The sequence below is a fragment of the Megalobrama amblycephala genome, linkage group LG19 (assembly GCF_018812025.1).
Source record: "Megalobrama amblycephala isolate DHTTF-2021 linkage group LG19, ASM1881202v1, whole genome shotgun sequence".
In the NCBI taxonomy this organism is placed as follows: Eukaryota; Metazoa; Chordata; class Actinopteri; order Cypriniformes; family Xenocyprididae; genus Megalobrama; species Megalobrama amblycephala.
The window spans coordinates 33,640,889-33,664,777 of NC_063062.1; the positions used below are offsets into that span (position 1 = coordinate 33,640,889).

At 38.9% G+C, this 23,889-nt stretch overlaps 2 protein-coding genes across 4 annotated transcripts; one reads left to right on the forward strand and one right to left on the reverse strand.

Annotated features, from left to right (window-relative positions):
- Nucleotides 1–33: 33 nt before the first annotated feature.
- On the reverse strand, nt 34–4,657 carry LOC125254261 (E3 ubiquitin-protein ligase TRIM35-like). Its single transcript, XM_048168811.1, has 6 exons — nt 3,885–4,657; nt 3,692–3,787; nt 3,205–3,435; nt 3,105–3,127; nt 2,905–3,023; nt 34–1,053 (listed from the first exon to the last, which is right to left on the reverse strand). The coding sequence occupies exons 1-6, from the start codon at nt 4,278–4,280 to the stop codon at nt 572–574; spliced, it is 1,347 nt and encodes a 448-aa protein (XP_048024768.1). The 5' UTR covers nt 4,281–4,657; the 3' UTR covers nt 34–571.
- A 3,536-nt stretch (nt 4,658–8,193) lies between these two features.
- si:ch211-166e11.5 (sterile alpha motif domain-containing protein 3) lies at nt 8,194–22,812 on the forward strand. Of its 3 annotated transcripts, none has more exons than XM_048168799.1 (6): nt 8,194–8,332; nt 9,643–9,761; nt 12,319–13,394; nt 13,499–13,654; nt 22,042–22,134; nt 22,224–22,812. In XM_048168799.1, exons 2-6 carry the CDS (start codon nt 9,680–9,682, stop codon nt 22,509–22,511), a joined length of 1,695 nt encoding a protein of 564 aa, XP_048024756.1. In that variant the 5' UTR covers nt 8,194–8,332; nt 9,643–9,679; the 3' UTR covers nt 22,512–22,812. The 3 variants fall into 3 exon arrangements, with proteins under 3 accessions (XP_048024756.1, XP_048024757.1, XP_048024755.1); XM_048168800.1 differs by lacking the exon at nt 8,194–8,332 and adding an exon at nt 8,470–8,562; XM_048168798.1 differs by lacking the exon at nt 8,194–8,332 and adding an exon at nt 8,789–9,304.
- The last annotated feature ends 1,077 nt before the right edge of the window (nt 22,813–23,889 follow it).

A 23,889-nucleotide genomic window follows, 5' to 3' on the forward strand; every position in this document is an offset into this window, starting at 1 on the left:
GCAGGTAACTCATAATCTGCAGTTGTTACTCCTGTCTCCGGACAAAAACATTGCATGCGGCGCCTGTGGAGTGTGGAAAGTTACTGGAGCGCGCAGCCGCGCACGTCTCGCACATCTCGCATGTCTCGCACAAGGAACATCATGGCAGTGATTGACAAGTCAGAGGGCCAGTCGTTTAGCGATGATCGCGTAAACGATTGGCTGATGTTTTTAAGGCCCTACCTCGTGCACAGATGATTTATATTAATGTTATTCCTTTCAGTGCACCTAATAAATAGTCTTTTATCAGTTAGTAAAGACAGTTTCAAGTAATAGTGCAAAAATGTATAAATCAAAACATCCTCTGTAGCACCTTTAACACAATGAATAAGTTCAAATTAACTATATGCATTACCCCTAAACACCCATTAATGTGTAAAAATTTAACACAAGTTGTTTCGTTTTAACACATCCTTTCTAAAAGTGTATCATATTCCTGCTTAACAGTATTATACTACAATTTCTACAAAAACATTACACAATTTATTTATTTATGATGAAAGCAGAAGATCCAGACCTACAGGAGTGACGATTACTGACTATTGACCGGTAAGATCCTCAGAGAGCCAGAACAACTGAAGAATGGAAAGAGTGTGTCAGTGAAGGAGGTTTTGAATGTGTGTAGATGTGTGTTAGTTACAGGATCAGAGAATGACACCGTTCCTCTGTCATAGTCCAGATTCACTCTCACTCGATCAAGGTTCTGATTAAACTGAGTGCGCCCCACACACCAGACATTATCAGTGCTAAAGAAATCTTCTCCCTTCCTCTGGTTTGATGCTGTAGTTACTCCAAGACTCCAGCGGTCATTCCACACTGAACTCTCTTTAACCTCCACATCCCAGCAGTGTGTTCCTGAGTTAAAACCCTCTGAACCCAGAACACAGGAATAATAGTCAAATCTCTCTGGATTATCAGGAAGAGGTTGATTGATTCCGCTGTCTCTCACACTGGTCAGATCATCAGACAGGACAAGACGTGGATTCGCAGTGTTTGGATCCAGAATCACAGGAGCTGATGAGACACAATCAACAGATGCTTTTATTCTGATGTTCATTGTGGCAACCAGGGCGGGCGAGAGCCGTGAGGGAACGTCGCGAGGCCGGTGGCGCAAGAGTTAATGAGCCCCACCTGGAGGCGCACCGGCCTTGCGTCTCTCACGGAGGAGCTCCGGAAGCATAAAAGGAGGAGCGACGACAGTGAAGGACGAGAGAGGACCAGGCCTGGACTTTATTTTATGTTTTATTATGTTTGTGTGGCCGGCAGACGTCCGCGAGGGTCTGCCGGCATTACTTTCGTTTTGTTCTTTGTTTATTTTGGAATTAAAGTTTTGTTGAATGTTCGCCGGTTCCCGCCTCCTTCTTCCCGTATTTACGAACTGTGTTACATTGGTGCCGAAACCCGAGAGGAAGGCGGGACATGCTGTCGGAGAGCCCTCGCTGCTGAGGGGGATCGCGGTGCTGCGGAGTTCGGGCAGCGCGGGAGTGAAGACCGTGAGAGGCTGCCCGAGGTGGTGGTACTGGAGCCTGGTGAAAGGTGGGACGGAGACCCGGATGCCGTGCTCCTGGGACGAGGTGGGGTGGCTGCCATCCTGGAGGGATTGAAGGAGTGCCGTCGTCTGCCGTGGGCCGGAGCCTGCTACCGTCCGCCATGAAGGGGAGGAGCAGGGGACGGGGGACTCGCTGCCGGCTGCCCTCAACCGGAGGAGCCATTGCCGGTCGCCAGGAGGAAGAGCCTCTCGGCAGGCTGAGGACCGAGAGGCAGTGTGTCTGGGAACCGGACCCAGAATTTTTTTTTTTTTTTTTTACATTCAACAAAACTTTAATTTTGTGCCGTTTCCTCACGGCTCTCGCCTGCCCTGGTCGCCACATACATATAATGATCAAGAGTGAACCAACACAGATTATTATGAATTATGACACTGTTGATCAAACACACTTTCCTCTGATCACTGTCAATGCTGTTATTAGTTTCACACTCATTTTATCATCATCTACAAACATTAAATGTGTGATTCTGACATTTGTGTCCATCAATTAAAATCACAATAAATCAGTGAGATCTGATGAGATTTATGCTGTAGATGAAAAACTGTAAGTGTGTGTCTGATCTTCAGCAGCATCTGATCATCTTCATTTTATTGACTCTTACAGTCTTTATTGGTTTAAAATAGTTTATTCTCACTGTCTGTTGTGTTTGACTGACTAATTATGTTGGCTTGAGAAATTATTATTATGATTCTGAGATTAAATTTTCTAATTGTAACTCCTCTGAACAACCACCAAACTCAACTCTGATCTTCAGACTGTTCTGACTTGGGTCACTTTATCTTTTATATCTGATCAGACAATTTTCCTAAAAATGATCAAAACTGAAAAATCCCACAGACTGTCATTCAGTCAGTGCAGCACAAGATCAATGATTTCAGCACACCTGTAAAAACACACATTTTATTCAATTAATCTAACTAAAGTGCACAATAAATATTTAATTTCTGAAGCTTTTTTTCACATAAAAGTGTGAAAACTGATGGTCGAACTGAATTTAGCTGAGGAGGAACAATGAGGTACGTCTTTATTTATTTATTTTTTATGCTGTCTTACATTTGAATAACTAAATTAATGCTATGCCTGACTATTTAAGTGACTATATTCTGATTATAATCTAAGTATTACACTACTGATGCTCAACACACCAGCAAATGACATCTTTTCCAGCTGACTTAAATTAATGCAGAAGTTCTAAAGAACGCTCCGTACATATAGTACATTAAACTGCAATTCTATCTATCTATCTATCATGAAGCACCTCTAACTCTCCACCCCTCCATCATTTCCAGCTCAGATCTTCTGCAGTCAGACTCACTGTTTTGGACAATGTCCTGCATCTTCTTCCAGACTCTGAACGGCAGGTTGCCCAAGTAACGTGGCACATGAATCAAAGCTCCAGAAGCCATCTGTGGATCCGGCCGTGATCTCTGGACTCTGGAAGAACATTCAGGAGTCAGAACTGCAGTGGCTTTGGATCAGAACCAGAGAGACCAGAGACAGGAGCAGATCACTCACCTTTCCTTTGAGACTGGAAACTCCTGCAGAACAAACACACCATTTATCATCAAGAACTCAATCAATGAACCAATGATCAACCAATGATCTGAAATCAGACCTTCAGAAAGCAGACGTCACTGGCTTTCATCATCTCCTCCATATCTTTGATTGTGTGTGAAAGAGCTGAGATGTGTCTGTTCATCTCCTCCAGCTTCTCCTTCATCATCTGCTTCTTCTGCTCCTCTTCCTCCCTCAGTGCAGTGATTGTAGCTTCTTCTTCATCTCTGAGAAACTGATGAAGCTTCTCAAACTGCTGTTTAATCTGACGCTCTGTGTGCTCAGCTTGAGACTGAAATCAGATCACATTCACTTCAATCATCTCAAAGACCAACTGATTCTGGAGCAGCATGAAGAGTGAGTGAGTAAATGTGGGTTAGTTGTGTTTGTTGTGTGTGTGTGTGTGTGTGTGTGTGTGTGTGTGTGTGTGTGTGTGTGTGTGTGTGTGTGTGTGTTCCAGTCAATAAAGGAACATGTAATTATATCACATAAATCAATTCAGCTCTTCTAATCAAACTCTTGAATATGTCAAAAGAAACAATCCTCACCTTGATGTGTTGAACTGTTTTCTCAAACTCTCCTTTAATGTTTTCATTGTGTTTAAGTTTCTCTTGTAAGGACTTCAGTGCTGTATTGAGATCCTCCTAGAATTTAAAGTGAAAATCTATAAGACACCAGAGATTTCTGTAATATGTTCATATATGTAATACATAAGCTGAAACAAGTGTTTATCCGTCTTACCTTATATGATGAAACCACTTCACCGATGGGTCTGAATTTATGATTGTCGTGTTGTTTTGAATCTCTGCACACTAAACACACAGGCTGTTTGTCCTCCAGACAGAAGAGTTTGAGTTTCTCACTGTGTAAACTGCAGATCTCCTCAGATCCTGATGAACGCCTCTCATTTCTCTCCTTCAGGAACGACTCACACAAGTTCTTTAATGCGAGACTAACTGGAGGTTCATCTCTTGAGGATCTTCTCCTGCAGACAGGACACTCCTGAGTTTCCTTGGTTCTCCAGAACTGTTGAAGACACTCTTTACAGAAACTGTGACTACATGACAGAAGAACAGGAACATTGAAGATTTCATGACACACGGGACAAATATAATCATCTTCAGATAGTGAAGCCATTTTCACTGTTTGAGCTCCTGTAATCTAAACTTTACTTTAACTTTCAAAAATTACTAACCACAAAGATCTGCTGTCTGTTCAGAAACAAACTTCCTTCTCAAAAATCCTTCTTCAAAGTTTTTCTCTTTGTTCTTCATTGATAGCCGATTCTTTTATGCTTTTGTCGAGACAAAGTTAGTATGACAGATAAGAGAAATAAGTTAGTCTCTTCCTGGTAAGTGTTGTAAGAGTTTCTGAACAGTGGGTGTGTTTGAACAGGGCAAAGTACAACATAAGGATATTTTTAGGTTAAAGTTCCAGTGATAAACACACGACGAATGACAGACACAGGCTCAGTAACAGAAAGCATGGTTATTTTCAGCCGCATAAAATAAACATTGCAGCAATAGGCAAGGCCTATTAAATGACCGTGGAGCTAGCATTATCATCATCATAACACAACGGTTATGGAAATTAGAACGACAGTACATTGAATTAAATTGCAATGAAGTTACAAACGATCCACAACATTAAACAGAATAAGCTCCGAAATAGATCAAATAAATAAAAACGAGGATCAATCTGAAACTTTTCAAGTGCGGCAATAAAATTAGCCTACACACGATCCACAACATAATTAAGTAACAAAGAGCATAGGCTCAAACATATCCAGGATCCATCTGGAACTTTTCAAGTGGAGCACAAAAGTCGCTCAGCCTGCAGCGAGAGAGAGAGAGAGAGAGAGAGAGAGAGAGAGGGAGGGGGTGGGAGACGGGGAGGAGGATGTGTTAGTATTCTCCGTAGGCCTATATGTGTAGCAATAATATCAAATACTTACCCATATTAATGTGACAGGTGGGCTTGCATCTTGGCACAAAGCTCTCCGAAGTTTGGCGCAATGGAAGACAGTTTAAGCCTCAATTCGTTCTCAACATCATCCAGTCTTTGCCGATATTTAGTTTTAACTGCTGCCATAGCAGAGAAACCAGCCTCGCAGAGATGTTGTGGCAAAGGGCATCAAAACTCTCAAGGCTTGCTTTGCCAAGACTGTGTATGATGTCAGTGACTCGGTCCAAAAATCCACAAGTGGCTTTCGTTTGAACTGTAACTGCAGTGCTCCATCAGATGACAGCTCGATCAGCTGCTCCTGCTCATGAAATGACAGCTGTGGGATGGGCAGGGAAACTTCAAATGGATTGCGAATCCAAGCGCGAGATGTGTCCATAGGTGGGAAGTGTTTCCGTAGATGCTCGGCGAGTTGGTTGAGGTGTTCAATTATGAGACTTTTTACATGCTCACCCAGGTCCACGTCATTTTCCCCCAAGAACTCGTGAAGCATAGGGAAACACAGGTGTGTGTTCCCACTCACACAACTCGCCCAGAACCGTAGCCTCTTTATCATGGCCTCAATCCTGTCTTGTGTATTGAACACAGTTACACTGACTCCCTGCAGACTTAGATTGAGTTCATTCAGAGCTGAGAAGATGTCCGCTAGATAGGCGAGCCTTTTCAGAAAATCTTCGTCATGCATACTGGAGGCCAAATGAAACGGATTCTCCTCAAAAAACTGCTGCAATTCGTGCCGGAGTTCAAAGAGCCTTGTCAGCACTTTGCCACGGGACAGCCAACGCACCTCTGTGTGCAGCAGCAGTGATTTGTGTTCGCTGGCCATCTCATTACATAACAGTGTGAATATTCGTGAACTTAGTGGACAAGCTTTAATGAAGTTCACCAGTTTGACTGCGTCGTTCAGCGATGCAAGTAGATCAGCTGGCATGTTTTTGGCTGCGAGGGCCTCTCTGTGAATACTGCAGTGTAACCAGCTGATGGATGGGCAGACTCTCCTAATATGAGCTATAAGCCCCGTGTGTTTCCCCGTCATTGATTTTGCCCCGTCTGTGCAAATTCCCACACAGTGCTCCAAGTCAATCCCATTGGTCCTCATCAATTAAACTGAAGATTTCTTGTAATGTTGTTCGGGTAGCAAGGGGCCGACAGAACAAAAAAATCTTCTTGTACCGTTCCTTCAAAAAGGTAACGGACATACAGAAGAAGATTGGCCAGATTTGCAACATCTGTAGACTCATCTACTTGCAGAGAGTAAAACTCACTTTTCTTCACACGGCTGTCTTCAGACATGGCATCAATGTGGCGCGACACGGTGTTATTGGACACAGGAATCATGTCCAACTTTTTTGCCTCTTTCTCTCCAATCATACACTCCACCATCTCTTTGGCCGCTGGCAAACACACGTCTTCGGCAATTGTGTGCGGCAGCCCCTTTCTCCCTATTCTGTAACTGAGCAGATATGAAGCCCGTAATGCGTCTTTCGTAGACCCAACGCATGAATGAAACTGCATTTTTTTTGGCTTTTCTGCAACTCCTCCAACTTTGCTTTAAAAAATGTAAGCGGCTTTTGACTTAAATTGCCATGTTTCGTGTGCAGGTGACGACGGAGATAAGACGGCTTCAGACAGCTGTTTGCTAGAACTTCACTGCACAACACGCACTGAGGCTTCGGGCAATCTGTATCGCCGATCCAAGCCCAGACCCAGATAATTGTCATCATATTTCCTTCTTTTTTTTCCCGTCTGGTGTTCACCCTCATCACCTCTTTTTTGCCATATCCTTCCCTCCTCTTCGGTTTCCTCCGGCGCATCTTCTGACTCCCGCTCATTTTCTTTCTCTATTCTCTCCATCTCTGTTGCCTCCAAATCCTCACTCTCTCTTGGTCCCTCTCCTCCTTCATGACTAACAACTTTATCATAAGATGTCCCACTTGACAGTTTCCCTGATTTCAGCCAGTTAAGCATATTTATAATATATATATGGAATGAATGAAATGAGCCTGCAGTGCATACAAGAAGAGCAGTGCATAGAAGACAGCAGCTGCCTTCTTCTAAGTTTTTATCAAAAACTAATTAATTATATTTTTTTATTTAAAATAAAAGCGATTACAAAGGAAATGTTTACTGTTCATGTTTTTTTATTGTATGGAAAAATTCCACTTAAAAAAACAGACCGCCATTACTTTTTTCCTCTCGTGCACCCCCTGGTGGCAGCTCGCGTACCCCTGGGGGTGCGCGCACCACACTTTGGGAATCCCTGTATTATATAATTACACCAGTAGTTGGCGACCAATGACTGTGTTTTGAATATGATGATCTGATTCAGCTGGAGGAGCACATCCTTCCTCTGACATCAAATCTGTGTCCAAATGACAATAATATATGGCTCTATGACATAAAAATGACAAGTTATGCATTCAATGAACATCAATGGTCATCTGGAATCTGCTTTTCTCTAGTATGCATGAATGTTCACTATACTGAATACTGTACAGTACACACTGTATACTTGCCACCATTTCCATCAGTAGGTGTTTTTATTCTGATGTTCATATAATCAAGATTCTGAACCCAAATTTATGTTAAAGACAGATTTTCTGATAAGGGATATTTTCAGTTACACACACAAGACATGTTCAGAGATTTCCACTATACCAACCAGCTGATATTATGTCTTTTCTTCTTTTTTTTTTTTTTGTGTGTGGTAATAATCAGTTAAAAATCAGTCATCTTTTAAATCTGTAGGCTATTTTAAATTAATCCTGTTTTGGTTCAAACTTACAAATTAACTATCAGTTATAAATCTCAAAGCACCATGGTACAAATCATCCAGAGAGGTAAGAAGATAAGAGGGAGCTGATACACTACATCCCATAATCAATAACAAGTGTAAAAGAAGCGATTGAATGAAAAGCAGGACTTTTCTCTAATACATATATATTTTTTAAAAAGTTTTTGCTTTTGTTTTTGTTTTAAATAATTTGTGAACCAAAACATAATGTGTTATTGAATTACATCTTTAAGTGAAATAAATAGTAAATATATTTTATATTGTATCAGGGAGACAGGGCTATAGAATATAACTCTGTTCTACACTCCTGGGCAGAAGGTGGCAGTAATGCTCCTATTATATTGGTTGCCTGCTGCCGTTAAGAAACAAAGAAGAATCAAGCATGCTGGAGCAAAAATCTGCTGTAACTGGTTCAGTTTGAGTTCTGCTTAACGTAAGTTGAGTTCCCATAACTTTTTTCTATTAAGTGCAGTGAACTTTCAGTTATATTTGAGTGAAATCAGCTCGTTTCATTTAATAAATGTATGTATGTGCTTTTTGGGTATGTAAATTTTAACGCACGTTTGTGAGTTTAACGTGTGAACGAGACTTTTATTATGGCGCGGTGATATGACATCATAAGTATGCGCCACGCTCCTCAGTCTGTGATTTGGCTGAAGAAAGGTTTGTGTTTGCATGCGTTTTAAGTGTTTACATCGATACAAAGTCTATTTAATAGCTTATGCAATATATGCAAATAAATTAACTGTTAATGAATATAACATCGCAATGCTTTATCTAACATTAATGAGCGTTGTTCATGTGAGTAAAGCACATCCACACGTCAGTAACAGAAATGCTGCCTCTCATTTCGCGCCCTATATCGTGCATCAGTTTATGGTAAACACGAAATCGGTCTCGGTATGTTGTGATGGAGAAACGGAGCTTTTCTAAACTCCGAGTCAATTGAATCAGTTGCTTCGCAGTTTCTAAACGATTCACTGTTTCGAGTCGATCGAATCACTGCACGCGCAGAGCGACACAAACATCAATTACATATTTTATAAACTAAATGAAAGTGTTTTCATGAAAGTTCAATCTGTTAAACGTATTCTACAAGTCTTTAGATACTAAATATAATTCGTAAATAACTAAGTTCGTATTCTGTGTTACTCTTGTATTAATTTGAAATCTGGTTTTAAGTGTTTTTGAGAGTGTCTGTCTAGTCAGGAAAGTTAGAATCAATGAAGTATCGTCTAAAAGAGTCAGTGCTGTCAGAAATGCTCTGCTTTCCGCATCTGAAGTCATAATTACACGTTATAGTAGTTTGTTGTTGGCAATCATGGAGTACGCCATGTTCATGCTCACTTATTAGTGTGGAAATCTTATTAAAAGACAAAATGTTTTATATATTCACCACTTCCAGGTGCTTTTCTATCACAAACTTAATATTTTCATGCTACTAGTACACATTTTTTAGCTTACTTATTTTTTTAGACACTGCACTTACTCAAATAGTGACCAGTAGATTCAACACCACTTCACTTTTGTAGTGTGCACACAGATGAACACTGAGTAGTGTTAATGAGATGATTAATTAAGTGATGATTGAGAATTAGTAATGTTGCACTCTCACATGTCATATGTTATTGTTTAACTATATATAATGTGTTGTAAATATAAAAAAAAAAATCCATTTTACACTTGAATTTTTAGGGATATATTTTTTAATGCACTTAAACATGACAAATTGTTCAAACACAGGAAAACTCCTGGTTCAGCTGAGATCCACGTTACAAAGATGTCGTTTATTAAAGAGGAGAGTGAAGACATGGGGATTGAAGCAGTCGGAGTTAAACATGAAGATACTGAGCAACAAACAGGTTAGTTATTTGACCTTTACTAAAGTTGATCTTTACACAGATGAATGATTATTTAAAAGTCACACAGGCTGTGTTCGTTATATCGATATGACAGTGTATCGTCACACACTCCTTCCTGATACGAGTATTGATACAGCTGCTTCAGTATCGATTCTTCAGCACATGATTAAAGGGTTAGTTCACCCAAAAATGCTAATTCTGTCATTAATTACTCACCCTCACGTCATTACAAATCTGTAAGACCTTTGTTCATCTTCAGAACACAAATTAAGACGCACAGAACTGCGTCACGGCGCTCAAGTTAAAAGAAGTTGAATTTTTAAAGAAACGCCTCAAGCGTTTGTGCTTTTTGTCGTTCTACTGACCTGCATCTTGCATTTTTAACAGCGCAAACATGTTTTCTGTGAACCGGCCCTCAGTGTAAAAATCTAGTGCGAGAACAGAGCACAGAAGAAAGCACAGAAACGGGAAGGTGAATTCAGGGCAGGATAAGGACTTTGCCACAAAACCAACATCCATGATTTGGTAATATTTTGGATACAGTAGAGACAGATGTATCATATTTGCAAGACCTGCCAAACTATCATTGCGGCAAAACAGAATAGCGGCCATTCACACAGAAGATGTTTTTGCAGTTAGAAACACAAGACACAGATCTACAAATACATTATTTTAAAAGTTGAACTTCTATTCTCTTGAGCGCCGTATAGTCACAGTTGCTGAAAAAGACACGGTATACGATAATACAGCCATTTGAGAATTGCACTACATACGAAAACAGTTCAAAAAGCATGCAAAGATATGGTGCTCGCAAATATCGTCAATTAAGCTGGCTTCCAAAAAATTATTTTTGTAAAGTCATGTGAGTAGTAGTTGTAAATATGAGCTTCAGAGACAGTGAGATGTTGTCAAAAATTTTTGTCATTGCTTTTTTTTTTTTTTTTTTTTTTTATAAAAGACCATGTTGCTTTAAGCAACAGGTATTTATCATTCTTTGTAGTTTTAATTACATTTAAAAACTTGTTTTTTTTTTTTTTTTTAAACATCAAAGCTGCCCAAAAGGCTTCCCTCCTCTTGGCATTTGCTGTTTTAATGTCCTAAATATTTTTTGTCAGACTATGAGCTTATAAGCAAAGTTTTGCATTAGTGTAGTTTCTGCTTAATCGAACAAAAGTGATAAAGAGGGCCTGATGTACAAATGGGAACTGAAAAGTGCATATGCAAGTTTCCATGCACATAAAAGGTTGTATAAAAAAACTTTGCATAAATATGTGTGCACTATCTACACACTCGTTTACTGGTGTGAACGATGTGATAAAGTAAACAGAATGAATTTAAACTCACATTTAAATATGCCACTCATGTAATTTATGAAATATATATCTGTGTATATATGATTTAAAATAAAAAATATCTGTAGTGTATGCAGTGCTTTTGAACACTTGTGCCTGCTCATCTTAAAGGATTAGTTCACTTCAGAATGAAAATTTCCTGATAATTTACTCACCTCCATGTCATCCAAGGTGTTCATGTCTTTCTTTCTTCAGTTGAAAAGAAATGAAGGTTTTTGAGGAAAACATTCCAGGATTTTTCTCCATATAGTGGACTTCACTGGGGTTCAACGGGTTGAAGGTCCAAATGTCAGTTTCAGTGCAGCTTCAAAGAGCTCTACATGATCCCAGACGAGGAATAAGAGTCTTATCTAGAGAAACCATTGGCCATTTTCTAAAAAAAAAAAAAAAATGATATACTTTTTAACCACAAATGCTCGTCTTGAACTGCTCTACAATGCTCCAAGCATTATGTAATCATGTTGGAAAGGTCGCGTGTGATGTAGGAGGAAGTACCGCGGTAGGGTGAAAAACTTCATCTCATTTTCTCCAACTTCAAAATCCTCCAACATCGTTTTACCTTTTTTTGTAAAGAGTGTTTGACTTAATCTTTGCACGTTCGCTTTGTAAACACTGGATCGATACTTCCGCCAACGTCACGCATGACCTTTCCAACATGATTACATAATGCGTGGAGCATCACAGAGCAGTGCAAGACGAGCATTTGTGGTTTCATTTTTTGTAGAAAATGACGGATGGTTTCTCTAGATAAGACTCTTATTCCTCGTCTGGGATCATGTAGAGCTCTTTGAAGCTGCAGTGAAACTGACATTTGGACCTTCAACCCGTTGAACCCCAGTGAAGTCCACTATATGGAGAAAAATCCTGGAATGTTTTCCTCAAAAACCTTCATTTCTTTTCGACTGAAGAAAGAAAGACATGAACATCTTGGATGACATGGAGGTGAGTAAATTATCAGGAAATTTTAATTCTGAACTGAACTAATCCTTTAACAATTTAAAAAGCATTACAAAATATTTCCGTATGGATAATTACCAATGATGCGCTTTTGAGTCGACATAATGGCAGACACTGATAGACTTGTGGCTGGTTTGAATTGGTCTGATGGCAGTTCCGCACAACCCCTCTGATATTGCACATATAAGGGATGTGTCTGGACGTATAGTGCTGTAACTCAAACTCAAGTGATGTGGTTTTTCTTACAGTTGCGCCAGTGTCTCATCCGGCCAAACTTCGTATCATTCTCCAGGACCATGACATTCGCAAACTGGACTTGCCTCATGGAATCCCTGGCAGTGTAAATGAACTTGAGTATATTGTGAGAAAGACATTTGGCCTTGCTGGGAACTTTACTTTGCATTATAAGGATCCTGATTTCGGAGAGGAATATTTCTCTCTTACCTCAACAAGCGAAATCAAGGACAAGGACACAATTAAAGTGATTCACATTGTTGAACCTCCTACACTCACACTGACTTTTACCAATGTGGATAATTCCATTAAAAGTGCGTCAAAGACCTCCATCCAGACCTCAGCATCCTCGGTCTACACTTCAGTGACCTCCATCCTTCCTTCAAACAGCAGTTCCTCTCCTGGATCACTGGATACATCGATTCTTTCGTCACCTGAACACAAGACTCAACGTTCACAGCGATGGCCTACTGTGTTCCCAGTACCTCGCTTTGCCTATGATACAGAGCTCGTGCTTGCTTCAGGAAATGAAGCTTTCAAGAAGGACGGATTTCAACTCAACTTCACCTCAATCCTTCCAGACATCCTGGAGAAACTGGCCGAAAGCATCTTTCAGTATGTGGCCTATCCAACAAGCGCACAGTTGTCTGATGTCGCCGAGGCGCTGATTCAGAAACATCCTTGCCTTAAAGAGCCGGGCTCATATAATGGATGCTACGGATGGCGACAAAGACTAAAGTATAAAATGGGCAACTATAGATCGAAACTGAGAAATCTTGGGTGCCCTGAGCTCGATGTGAACTCTCTCAAAAAGAAGCGAGCACATGAAAAAGCACCAGCGAAGAATATTAAAAAGCCAAGAAAGGCAGAGGTGAACTTTTTGCCGCCTCACCCACAAGGAGAAACCGAAGAAAGCTTGGAGCTTGAACGGTTGGAGCTCCTTAATGAAGTAAAGATGAGGAACAATTATCAGATCATCAGTGAGAAGATGGCAAAGACATTCTCCATTCGCAGGCAGGAAGTTGTCAGTCACGCACCATCAGTCATTGAGTTAAAAGACAGATGGCCTGCTCTTTTCTGTGCAGATCAGGTAAATATATTTTTAATAAAATTGTTTACAGTATGTGCTATATTAAAGTCAAATTTCTACATTAACAAATTGTGCCTTTTTTATTTGTGCTTTGTTTTCTGTAGATAAACGAAGAATTCACAAGGATCACCACTGTTAACCTGGAGGCCATGTTTATGGCAAAACTAGACCAGTACTTCCCGAAAATAACGTCCTTGGTGTTGACAAGAAGAGGACCTGCAAAAATGAATATTCATCGTATAAGGAACATGCTGCTAGAGGTATGAATAAGTGTCAAGTCAACTTTTATTTATAGAGATAGAGTGCTTTACATAGTACAGATTGTTTCAAAGCAGCTTCACAGTCATAACCAGGAAAATAACAGAAGCAAATTCTGCCTAGTGTCATTATTCAGCTCAAGTCAGTTCAGTTCAGTTCATAAATGTATAACATATGATGGTTTACATTTGGTGATAATGTTAAAGTTGCCTAGAATTGAAAATTGAATTTACCTCGGCATAGTTAAATAGAGTTCAGTACATGGAAATGACATACAGTGAGTCTCAAACTCCATTGTTTCCTCCTTCTTATGTAAATTTGATTTGTGCAAAAGACCTCAGAAGAACAGGCGAATCTCAACATAACACAGACTGTGACGCAACAGTCAGGATCATTAATATGTACGCCCCCAATATTTGCATATGCCAGCCCATGTTCAAGGCGTTAGACAAGGGCAGCCAGTATTAACGTCTGGATCTGTGCACAGCTGAATCATCAGACTAGGTAAGCAAGCAAGAGCAATAGCGAAAAATGGCAGATGGAGCAATAATAACTGACATGATCCATGATAACATGATATTTTTAGTGATATTTGTAAATTGTCTTTTTAAATGTGTCGTTAGCATGTTGCTAATGTACTGTTAAATGTGGTTAAAGTTACCATCGTTTCTTACTGTATTCACGGAGACAAGACTGTCGTTATTTTAATTATTAAACACTTGCAGTCTGTATAATTCATAAACACAACTTCACTCTTTATAAATCTCTCCAGCAGTGTGTAATGTTAGCTTTAGCCACGGAGCACTATCAAACTCATTCAGAATCAAATGTAAACATTCAAATAAACACTGTACTTACGCGATTATACATGCTGCATGACAAACACTTTGTAAAGATACATTTTGAGGGTTATATTAGCTGTGTGAACTTTGTTTATGCTGTTTAAGGCAAGCTCGAGCTCCGGGGGCGGGGAGCACGAGATTTAAAGGGGCCGCAGGTGTATATTTAATGATGCCCCAAAATAGGCAGTTAAAAAAATGAATATGAATATGAATGAATGAAAGGTATTTTGAGCTGAAACTTCACAGACACATTCAGGGGACACCTTAGACTTATATTACATCTTTTAAAAAGACGTTCTACGGCACCTTTAATGATCAAATAGTTGAGATTTGTTATATGGTAGGGTTGTAACGATACTTTGTTCAATCTATATATTACAGACCTGCCAACATGTACGCATTTTGTGTAGCGGGTACGCATTTTGACCTCAAAGTACGCTGATGCGATTTATCACTCTATACTACGCAAAAACCCGGTGACTCCTCCGTACACGCGTAGTACTCAAATCCAGCAAAAGAAAGAGTTTGACCAATCATAACACTGGGTTAATTTCCCCAAATAGCAAGCGGGGATGATTGACAAATGCGTATGGCCTATCAATAAAAAGACACTGCAAATCGACAGCTACACAAAATCCCGCTCAATCCTCATTCACTCCCGTCGTCTCAGTGACTGAATTCTCAAGCGAGGACAGTACTAGTCACGGTACATCTGCCTTAAGGTAAACAGGTATAAAATGCTCAAGTAATGTTGAACAACAAATCTAAATAAAATTGAAATCGCGATATGGCTTAGTGATTATTAAATGTTGTGATGTGTGACTGACTGACAAGCGCGAGTCTGGAGAAACAGGCATTTATTTATTTATTCTCAGTGTTGAGAAACGTAGCCTAGGCCTACATGTTGCGTTATTGTGTTAATACTAACTAAAGTACCTAATTATGTTACATAGCCTACGTATTTTGTATGAAAACTAGCACATTAGTTACTTTACCGTTACATTACCGTTGTCTGAACTTGTCTCAAAGCTGCGCGAGCTCTCATAAACACAAACGCGCGCACGCACACAGAGAGGTAAAATGAAAATTGCCGTGCTTGGTTTAAAATTTGTTCTTGCTTGTTATGTTTTTGTCAGAAAACATTTTTAATTATCCACCTGTGATTCGTTAAATGACGGACGCTTTAGTTAACACAACCCCTCGGTATATGTCGGACTAACTTTTTGATATTCTTGAATACTCGATTCGTTTTGCTCTTATTGGTCCTTCCTATTCATTGTCAACTGATTTCTATAAATATGTTTGTATTGGCTAACCTTTATTCAGCGAATGTTTGTCTTGTTTATAATTCAAAGACAGCATGTTACAAATAGAAACCCTTTTTTTTCTGTGGGATTTAGTATCATATTTGGATATTGGAATAATAAATTATTTTAAATGAATCGCATGTAAACTCAATGTTTACTGTTTTCTAAGGGTTTCTTAATTGTAGACTAGTTTTCATTACAAAACCTGTATAAATGACTCGACTGTCAGGTTAGTTGTAGGCCTATGTAAATATAGCCTACTTGAAAGTGCAAACAAACATTTTTAGTCCATATTAAACATATGAATGCCATTTACTTGTGGTTGTCAGTTTGTATAAGCACACATTATGCAATGCAATATTAATCATGAATTAAAATGCTTTATGATTCACAATATAAAGTTAGTTTTATCCAAGACTCGGCTTACTGTAGTCATAAGGTATAATTCACCCAAAAATTGTGAAAATTAACAATTTTTCTTTGTTTATATAGGTCCACACTAAATTGAGTTTAACTTGCATAGTTAAAAAAAAAGCACTGTTACTGTTCATCATTAACACCATTAGTGTTTTTTGTTTTTTTCCCTCACAAGCTCCATTTACACCAAGTTAGTGTTGAAACTACACTAGGGCCACATCCACACATAAAAAATATCTGCGTACACACAAAACCACTGAAACAGACTCAAAACGATGTAGTACACTGTAATTCTACCACAGAGCTAGACTAAAAACAGAGAATAAGACTTGGAGCATTCACATAAACCTTGCATGCTGTATACAAAATTTAGTTAAGCTTAGTAATAAAGCCTTACTTTAGTAAAGCTAATAGGTTCAGTAGCTTCTGACACAAGCATATAGTCAGCCGTTGTTGTTGTTGCTGTTACGTTACGTAGCTGTGTCTGACTAGAGTTGAGACGTGTGGTGATGACATCATTGTTTTACAAAATATACGGATTGGCTGTACACGAAAATTCAATGGTGTTGTTTTCAGATTTATCCACTCTGGGACCCGGTTTCAAAAAAATAGCAGTTTCAGGCTCCCAAAACACTGGATCTGTCTAGATGAAACGCCGATACGATACAAAATTTTTATGTATACATCTAAACACATCTCCGTGTGAACGGGCTCTAAGTGTGTCAATAGCTTAACACCAAGAAAGTTTTTTTTCAACAATAATATAGTGTAAGTGTTCATACAAACCCTGATCGGGGGAATTTAATGTAATCTGCATTCTGTTTGACTAAAATGTGTGTTTGATGTGTGCAATCAGATAAATAAGTCAACACGATGTATCAGTTTGAACTTTTATTTTCAACAACATGTCTTAGAAGTACCAATTAAACCAACATAAATTATGGTCAGAATGTTGGCTGTTACAAGTTCTCTCAATTTACATTATCTTTGTACTTTAAATACATGATGCTCTGAAAAATGTTCTGTCAAAAATTTGACAAAGATAAAATACACAGTGCTGTTAAGGAAAAAAAAAAAAAAATCAATTTCATTGCATATAATCAGGTCTATATTCTGTCCCATCTATTTAAAATTAGAAGAAAAAAAAAAACATAAATTGTACAGAACTGCTGACTACAGCCACCTTGTGCACATAACTTAAGTTTTAACAAAGGATATAAACTGCATTGACTCTTCAATGAGATTTCAAAGACTGGCTGTTTGCATGCAAAATTTGACAACAGAAACACTTTCAAATGTAACCTGTTTTAAAAGCTTTGCATGCAGCTCCTTTACTCTGGGAGACTCACTGGTAAGACCAAAATCGATGTTGTAGACTGCAGCCTGCAGGAAGGTAAAGAAGTTGACAAGGACTTCCTTATACAACAGTCTGAACACAGTGGACTTCGAAGAGTTCATCGACAGCACTCAAGGAGCTGGTTCCTGCAAAACAAATGAGATCCTTGTCCACTATCACAGAATTTGTCGATCCTGCACCTAAAGGGCACTGTGAAGTTGGGTACATGAAGCACAGACTGGGTTGTCAGTACTGCCTTCAATTTCTGGAAGGCCTTCTCTGTCTCCTTGGTCCAAGAGACTTTCTCAGGGTGGCCCTTTTTGGTCAGGTCTGTCAGAGAGCTAGCTAATGAGGAGAAATTGGGGATAAAACATCAGGAATATCCTGCCAACCCCAGGAAGGCACACACATGTAATTTGGTGAGGGGTCATGGGAGGTTCTTGACCACACTTATTTTTTCTTCCTGGGTTAACACCAAAACCTTCCCAATGCGGAATATCATGCCTCTGTTATTCCTAGGTGGCATTTGCAAGGGTTGGCCATGAGTCCAGCTCTTCGTAAGGTGGACCGTACCTTCCGGACATGGTTGAGATGTTCTTTCCAGCCCTCTGAGTGGATTACAACATTGTCCAGGTAGGCTGCAGCATACTGTTGATGTGGTCTCAACAGGATGTCCATCATGCATTGAAACATTGCTAGTGCCCTGTACAGCCCGAAACGTAGAACCTAGTACTGATAATGAAAGGGTAGCTTTAACCGTAAGGGGGACCTGCCAATAGCCCTTTGTAAGGTCCAAAGTCTTCTCCAATCGCTCAATCAGCTTGTCTGCCTAGGCCATTGGGTAACCATCAAATGTGGACACATTGTTGAGTTTCCGATAGTCATTACAAAATTGGAAGATCCCATCTTTTTTTGGTACTACCACAATAGGGCTCAGAGTTGATGGAGAGTGTTGGCTGCCCCCAGGTGCCCCGCCATTGGGTTTGAGTGGGCCAGCTCCATGACCAGCTCTGTTTTGGTGCATGGGACCACCAGAAGATGCTTTTCCTCTCCTTGTCTGATCGTCACGATATAAAGAGGCCATTCTGGACCATGTGTTCTTTGCCTTTGAGCACTCTAACTTGCCCCCAACAGTGCTTCAAATGGTCATCCTCCAGTTGTCTTATCTGTACCAGCTGGAAGAGATCAGAGTACACAAGTTCTCATTCTGGGAATTACACTTTCTCTCACTCTCCGGCTGCAGGCTCTTCTAGGGCGTCTTTGGGTGTTGGCCTGTTCCGCCGAGGCTATAGCAATCGGTCCAAACCTGGCCAATCTTATCCTAACAGCAGGGGGACAGGTAGGTCCTTTACCACTCCCACCTGCCAGGGACATATCAAGTGTCTCTATGAACACAAGTAACGGGAAGGACAGCCTGTCCTGGCTTTTCAGTCTTCAGTAGATGTGGCTGGATCAGACTGGCCAGACTGGGTTGTGGGCAGACAATTCAGGTGGGTATTTGTGCCTTGGGGAAGCTGCCTGCATTCTCCACCAGTGTAGTGAAGCAGGAAAGAGGCATGACACAGAGGTATGCTTGAATGCCCAGAGAGCTCTTTATTTACAATAGTGAAGGGCAAGGAGGGCAGTGAAAGGGCTGTGGCATCCTCCTTGGCTTTTGTGGGTACCTCTTGTGAGCGTGGGTGTGCAGGTGAATTTGATGAAGCTTCTTTGTATGTTGGTGAGAAGACTGTCGGCTCAGCTTGGCCCTCAGTCGCTTCCTAGGAAGAAGGGTAGACACATTAGACAAGTCAGTGCATGTCAGATTCTCAATTCCCATGGTTGAGGCATCTTGTGGCCTTTTTATCTCTTTTCTTGATGAGTTGAGTGGGGGCAGCCTTAATTGAATGGTAGGCATCTTGCCATACACCTGAGAATAAACCTCATTGGCTATCACAGAAGCTCAAAGGTGCTGCGTATCATGAGAATGAACTTCATTGGTTCTTGCGGACACTCAAAAATGCTGCGCAAGACACAAGAATGAACCTCATTAGTTCTTGCAGAAGCTCAATTGTGCTGCATAACATGAGAATGAATCTCATTGGTTTTTGCATGTCAAGCGAACATGCTTGAGCTTCCATTTACCACAACTGATATGTGAGTTGACGTCTATACAAGAATAAATGTCTAAATCTGTTCTTCATATCAGGTAAGTGTGTCAGGTAAGAGAGGTAAACAAACAAAACAAACAAAATGTGTAGAGAGGTCTCTTCAGAAAATTTTGACTAAACTGCTTGATTCATATGGATTAGTTTTACGATCTCTTAATTAACTTTTTGATGCATTAAAGTGGTATTTACATCCATTTGTGGTATTTACAACCATAATCATTTCAAAAATCACAATGACATCGCAACTGTATTGTGAGCTTTACCTTATGGAAATGCACAAGTCTGTCAACAGCTTCTATTGGACTAATCTTAGTCTTCTTCCTCACCACCAGATTGTTTTTCCATGGCATCTTGGACAATCTGATTAAATATGACAACAATACAGGTGACAACTTTAGACTAGTAAATGGTACAACTTTAGACTAGTAATGGACAAATTTATTATGAAGAAAAACATGCATACATACCCATTTTGCCTTATCAGGCGAAGAGAATAAAAGGGTATCAGTGCATGTGATTGGGTTGAGGATCATGTGGGTGATGCTAAGAGAGAAAAGCAAAACATTAATTTCATGTTTCAAGTCTGTAAAAGCATTATTTCAAACACGGCTACAGATAAATCATATACAATACCATATTAAAAGTGTGGAGACCTTTAAAGAAATTATTTCTTCCGGACATCTTAGAGTTAAGCATAAATGTGGAATGCCATCAATTTGTGGGAAATGTCCTCTTCTACATTGGTGTCTGTCAAAGAGTTGAAGAGCAGCACTTCTTGCAAAACTGAATTTGCTTTTAACTGAAGAATAATTTTAACAATAGCATGAATATCAACATTTCACCAAATGCAAATATTAAAGAATTGAAACAGGCCTTGACTTCTTAAGGTAAGCTTACGCATAATATAACTGTCTTTAATTGGCACATTTCTAAGAGGTGGCACATTAACTTACCTTTACTGAGAAAATCTTGGAATGTACAATCGTTAAGCAATTTCTACCCAATAAATCATTAAAATGTCTTTACCATTAAAGTAGATTCTCATGATTAAAATGAAATCAACATAATTGCGTTGATCACAAGATATTACTCACGGAATGATTTAACGTACTTGGCTAAAAACATGTCTCTCATCTTTCGGGATGCAGTGTGTATCCAATGTTCCCGGACCCATCCATGTTTGTTTTCCAATGTGGAATAATGCAAAATATGTATCATCTTAAAGCTTAGAAACTCAGCTTTTTAATGCATCTAACCATTTTGGAAAACTCCTAAGGAGTGCTGAGAAGTGCGGCTAATTGGGCTAAGGTAAGGAGATCGTTTTGAACACTGGCTGGTTATGTACTTGCTCAGAAATTGATTTTGGATCATTTTTTAACCAAAAAAAAGTTAAGGACTGCAGCTTTAATGTAATGAAGTGATGACAATACTTTAAGTGTGCAAAACCAAAACCAAAATACTGACTTTAATTCAATAATTTCTTCTTTACCCTGTCAGTCTCGTAAGCAGTTGACACAATTCAGTGCTTCTGTGTTTGTCAGCCAACGTTCGGACATAAACCGGAAGTGCTGAACTGCATTCACTGCCTCAACTACGTACAAGTGTGAAAGGGTAGAGAAGAAATTGTTGAATAAAGTAGTCACAAAGTAGTTTTTGTTTTTGCACACATAACAATAAGGTTGAACTACTGTAGTCACGTTGACTATTTTAACTATGTCTTTAATACCTTTCTGGACCTTGAATGATGGTAATACGAGGGATATATATATATATATATGTATATATAATTATGAGGGATAAAAAAAACCTTAAATCTTAATTTGTGTTCCGGAGATGAATGAATGTCTTACGGGTTTGGAACAACACGATAGTGAGTACTTAATGACAGAAATTACATTTTTGGGTGAACTAAATGGATATACACTATATGGACAAAAGCATTAGGACACATCTCTTAATTATTGTAATTATTGAATTCAGACCAGTTTCAATCAGACCAATTGCCACAGGTGTATAAAATCAAGCACCTAGCTATGCAGTCTGGAATGGGTCGTTCTGAAGAGCTCCGTGAATTCAAGGGTGGTACTGTGATAAGATGCAACCTTTGCAATAAGTCATTTTGTACAATTTCATCCCTGATAGATATTCCATGGTCAACTGTAAGTGGTATTGTTGGAAAGTGGAAGAAAAGTCACCAACGCTTTTCACACTAAATGTTTCCACTTTTCCAAAATGCCCATCGAAACACCTATACTTCATCTTTCTTTTCTCTTTTTCAGAGTGATGTATTTATAAAAATCCATCCTCTTAAGTAATTCAACATTATTTTTCTTTTTTTAGGATTATTCTCTGGAAAGGAGGAGAGAGGCTGCTATCCGTTCCTTAATGGTGCATCTCAGAGAAAAAGAGGAAGATCTCTTTAAAGAGTGCTTGGTAAGACACACTGTACTTTGTGTCATTCTGGGTTTTTTTTTTTTAAATATCTTGACTTAAAACACTGACATTGATTCTGATCTACTTAGAATGATGAGGATAATACCAATGAAGTGATGAAGATTATTATATCTAGAGGAGCCACAACATCTGACCCAACCAGAGCAAGAATTGTGATTGAGGGAACAGAAGTCCAGGAAGACCTGGAAGTACCCAGAGCCTGCGCACTGCTAATGGGGCTGATATACGCACTCAACCTCAGCTACCCAAAAGAACTGAAAAATACCTTTGAGGCATTTCAAAAGATCTTCCTTGAGCTGGATGATCTGAAACCTAGCCCGAAGGTAATGTCTCTAAAAAACAAACTGCTGTACTAAACTCTAGAATTAGTCTGCTGTCATCAATCCCAAATGTTGCACTGTGTTGCAAAAGTAAAAGTTTTCTTGTGCATAAAACTACAGCAGCTGTACTGTTAACAGTGTATTAGGAACACCTGGATAAAAAATGAATGCAGTTTAAAGCAACAGCCCAAGCAAAACTGTTTAAAAACACTGCATTCGTTTTCGCTAGGTGGACCCAATAAACTAGAGATTGAGTGTATATTGTTCAAATCCATTTATCTTGTTCTTCTCTTTTTTTCCTTTTTTGGAAATAAAACCACATGTACTTAATTACAAAGTAGCTTGGAAATCATTATTTTATTTTCCATTGGGAGAATTTTTTTTACTATATTTTCTAAGGTAAAGCACTAGATTTAGTTGAGGGGGATCAGTCCTCCTTTGAACAGGGTGTTTCATTTTGTTTAAGGGAAACTTCCTGGTAAAATCCTGCAAATTGATTTCTGTGCACAAAGATGTTCATGATTACCAAATTATTTGGACACAAGTTGACTTTTTTTTTTTTTTTTTTAATAATAATAAACCATTCGTAAAACTGGAATTGGAATAAAACATTTGTTACTGAAGTGAAATAGGTTACTAATACTAATCATACAAATGAAATAAGTTACTAATTATGCTGATTACCATTTGTAGATCTGTGGAAGAGCAGCATCTAAAAATCAAACATTCACTACAGTAGTAACTTTTATACATTTTGTAATCCATCTTAAACACATTGTCTTTAAAACCATTTCAAATATTACAAACCAATTTAAATACACAAATATTCAATAAATCCAATCAGAAGAGGCATCATGAACTGAACTGGGCAGCGTTTTCCAAAAGCACATAGGTAGTAGACGTAACTAAGTTTACTGAGCAAGGTCACTTGTCTCCCAACTTATACTCTTTTGTTAAGCTGATGGAATTTTGATAGTTTAAACAACTTAGTAATGTATTAAATAAAAACTTGAAATGATTTTAGACATCCCTCATTTAAAAAAAACAAAACAATGTTCTTTGGGCTTGGATTTACTGAAGTGACATTTTTGTTTTCAATTAACATTTACGAAAGGTTATGTAATAAAACTATAACTGCAGGGATGAAACAAATTTTATTTAATGTGAAAATGGAAATATGAACAATGTAAAACATTACAGCCATATTCCCTAACTATAAAGTGGAAAAATAAAAAACATTAAAATTCTCATTCAACATGTCCGCAATACTGTAAAGAACTTGGCTCTTAAAGTAAAGCTATTTCAAACATTCTATCCGTCTAGGAAGTATAAAGAAGCAACATTATAAACTTTTAAATGTTTTTATGTTAAAGGATTAGTTCACTTTAAAATGAAAATTAGCCCAAGCTTTACT

Excerpts from the sequence above, each read along its gene's own strand:
- LOC125254261 (XM_048168811.1), bottom strand. The coding sequence starts at position 4,280 with ATGGCTTCACTATCTGAAGATGATTATATTTGTCCCGTGTGTCATGAA. Across the intron at positions 3,788-3,884 it reads AAGTGGTTTCATCATATAAG|GAGGATCTCAATACAGCACT; the intron begins GTAAGACGGATA and ends TTTAAATTCTAG. Across the intron at positions 1,054-2,904 it reads GCAGGACATTGTCCAAAACA|CTCCTGTGATTCTGGATCCA; the intron begins GTGAGTCTGACT and ends GTGTCTCATCAG.
- si:ch211-166e11.5 (XM_048168798.1), top strand. The coding sequence starts at position 9,279 with ATGTTTTATATATTCACCACTTCCAG. Across the intron at positions 9,305-9,642 it reads TATATATTCACCACTTCCAG|GAAAACTCCTGGTTCAGCTG; the intron begins GTGCTTTTCTAT and ends GTTCAAACACAG. Across the intron at positions 13,655-22,041 it reads TAAGGAACATGCTGCTAGAG|GATTATTCTCTGGAAAGGAG; the intron begins GTATGAATAAGT and ends TTCTTTTTTTAG.